This window comes from Penaeus chinensis, chromosome 2 (genome assembly GCF_019202785.1).
Source record: "Penaeus chinensis breed Huanghai No. 1 chromosome 2, ASM1920278v2, whole genome shotgun sequence".
Classification (NCBI taxonomy): domain Eukaryota; kingdom Metazoa; phylum Arthropoda; class Malacostraca; order Decapoda; family Penaeidae; genus Penaeus; species Penaeus chinensis.
Window position 1 is genome coordinate 41,440,136 of NC_061820.1, and position 3,165 is coordinate 41,443,300.

Sequence of the window (3,165 nt, forward strand, 5' to 3'; positions counted from 1 at the left end):
TTCATCTTAAGGTGAAGTGATTGAATGAATTTATGCAAATAATGACTTCGAATATGGCATATATAAAAAGAAATATAATGAATAATATGTAGGTGAAGAGAGAAGGCTGGGCAGGAAAATAACATTAAAATATTAGAACATAAATATCAAGTACTCTTCCAAGTGATTAAAATTTTAACTGGTGGAGGAATTTCGATAATAGATCACAGAAAAATCAGGAAATTTCAAGAATGTTTAAAGTAACATAAGAAATTACACTAATGCTTTCACATAATGCAGATTCAGGCTTTTTAGGAAGAAATGACAATGTACTGAAGAACTTTTTTATTCATTATTAGGTCAAAATGATCGCTGACAGGGATGTACATAGACTAAGGTTCTTGCTTAATAGAATGTTAAAAGAGCTTTTAAATGCCTTTTAATCTTAAAAGAAATGAATAAAGTAATAACTGCCTTAGGCTTTTTGAAACTGTGTACCATATTATTTTTCACTTACTCATGAATATATGTTTTAAGAGATATAAGGTGGGAAAGATTAATGCCAGTGTTTATATCACAGCCAAAAACTAAAATAGTAGTTAAGGACTTCCATGTTTATGAGTGTTAAAGCAAAGACTCATGTATTAATTATCTTGCATAATTAATACAGTCAGCAAGGATATATACACATGTATATGTGTGAGTGTATGAGTTTGTGTGTGTGTGTGTGTGTGTGTGTGTGTGTGTGTGTGTGTGTGTGTGTGTGTGTGTGTGTGTGTGTGTGTGTGTGTGTGTGTGTGTGTGTGTGTGTGTGTTTTTGTTTGTTTGTTTGTTTGTGTTGTGTTTACATGCACACACACACACACACACACACACACACACACACACACACACACACACACACACACACACATGCACACGCACGCACACGCACACGCACACGCACACGCACACGCACACGCACACGCACACCCACATGCACACGCACACGCACACGCACACACATATCCTCACACACATACACACACATACACACACATACACACACATACACACACATACACACACATACACACACGCACATACACCACATAAAACATACATATACATTTAATACACATACACTTGCACATGCACATGCACATGACTTGCACATGCACATGCACATGCACATGCCATGCACTTTAACTTTCCCCATAATAACAAACATATCCCATATATATACAAAATTATTTTTTATATATAAAAACATAAAAACATACATATACATATATATACCCCACATATACATTTGTACACACATATACATATATATCCACACATTACATTTATTTTTACACACATTACATATATATACACATATACAAACATAAAAACATATACATACATAATACTTTCATACATACTTTCATACATATACATAAAATACTTAAAATACATATCATACATATACATAAAATATACATAACAATCCCTTTTACACAATACACAAAACACATTAAAAATTTACACTAACATACACTTACACATAAAATTACACTTTAAAAACATACAAAAAAACACATACACATACAAAACATTTTTTTAATTTTAATATATTTTTAAATAAAAAATTTTAAATTTTTATAAAAATTTTTATAAAATTTTAATTAAAAATTTTTTAAAATTTTTTAAAATTTTATTTTTTTAATAAAATTTTTAAATTTTTAAAAATAAAATAAAATTTATATATAAAATTTTTTTAATTTTAATTTTTACTTTTTATACCATAATTTTTTAATATAATTTTTTAAATTTAATAATTTTATTTTAAATTTTTTAAAAAATTTTAATTAATTTTTAATTTTTATAAATATAAAAAAATTTACTATTTTAATACAAAAAATATAATATATTTTTTAAAAATTTTTAATTTTTAAAATTTAATTTTTTTTTAATTTTTTAATATAATTTTTAATTATAAAAATTTTTTTAAAATTTTAATTTTTATACAAATTTTTAATTTGTAAAATTTTTATAAAATATTTTTTTATAAAAATATAATTTTTTTAATTTTACAATAAAATTTTAAAAAATTATACTTTTTTTTTTCCCCCCCATCCCAATTTACAACATATAATAAAAATTTAATTTAAAATTTTTTTAAAAATACATTTTTTTTTCCCATTTTAACTTTTCATTTTTTACACATTTTTCATCATATTTTTTTACATTTTTCATTATTTAAATTTTTTTAAAATAAAACATTTTTTACATATTTCCCCAAAATTTTTAAAACATTTACTTAATTTAATCTTTATTTTTTCTTTTTTACAAAAAATACATTTACATAAATTTTACTTTTTATTAATTTTTACCCAAATTTTTTAAAACAAAAAAAAACATACTTTCCCCAAAAACATAAAAAAATTTTTTAAACCTTTTTAATTTTTTGTAAACACATAAAATTTTTTTGTTCCCAAACCTTTTTAAATTTATTTTTCAACAATTTTTTTACATTTGGGGGTTCCACCCAATATACATTTGTACACCCCATTATGATAATAGTAATCTGACCATTATATTAAAGTGTATGCCATTCAAGTATTGTTTGTTATGAGAAAACTATATGATAACATATCAATCATCATGGTTTAGTAAATAATGCAAACAAATAGAAAAATTATACATATTATCTAAATACAAAGGGAATAAATATTTTAAAACTTGAAGGTTTGTTGATACTCTGAAAATGTTTACCAGGTGTTGGTCTATCGAAGTGGTATTGGTGACTTCTTTGTCGGATGTTTCTTCTGTGTTGAGCTTAGTGGTCCCTTCACAAACATGAGAGTTATTCTTAGCAGACTTGGACTGAAATATTCAAGGTAAGTGTTAAGTGTAGGAATGATATTGTGATATTTGGTGTATATGGAAGTGTTTAGGTTACAAACTGTGATTTAAATGTTTAATGTTTAGTGCTGTATATATGTAAATTTTTAAAGAAATTTTACAGTATATTATTTTGCACTTCTAGCATAGTCCTTTGAAAATGAAAGCTTGGTCATTTTGTGGCTCTGTGTGCTGTGTTTAATTTCCTTTTTTTTTTATGTATGTCCACTTATCATACATCTATGTTTATTGTACTTATAATTTCAAGGAAAAATCTCTTAGCATCACTTGTAATTTCTCAACAGATCCTCTTTAATG

The 3,165-nt window shown here is 24.8% G+C and overlaps 1 protein-coding gene across 1 annotated transcript in view; it reads left to right on the plus strand.

Moving 5' to 3' along the window:
- The first annotated feature begins 2,620 nt into the window (after positions 1 to 2,620).
- Positions 2,621 to 3,165, plus strand: part of LOC125032843 (TLC domain-containing protein 3A-like) — a 2,839-nt gene continuing 2,294 nt past the window's right edge. Inside the window, exon 1 of the mRNA XM_047624231.1 lies at positions 2,621 to 2,843. Coding sequence (XP_047480187.1) covers positions 2,803 to 2,843 — 41 coding nt within the window. The 5' untranslated portion in view covers positions 2,621 to 2,802. The remainder of the gene's footprint in view (positions 2,844 to 3,165) is intronic.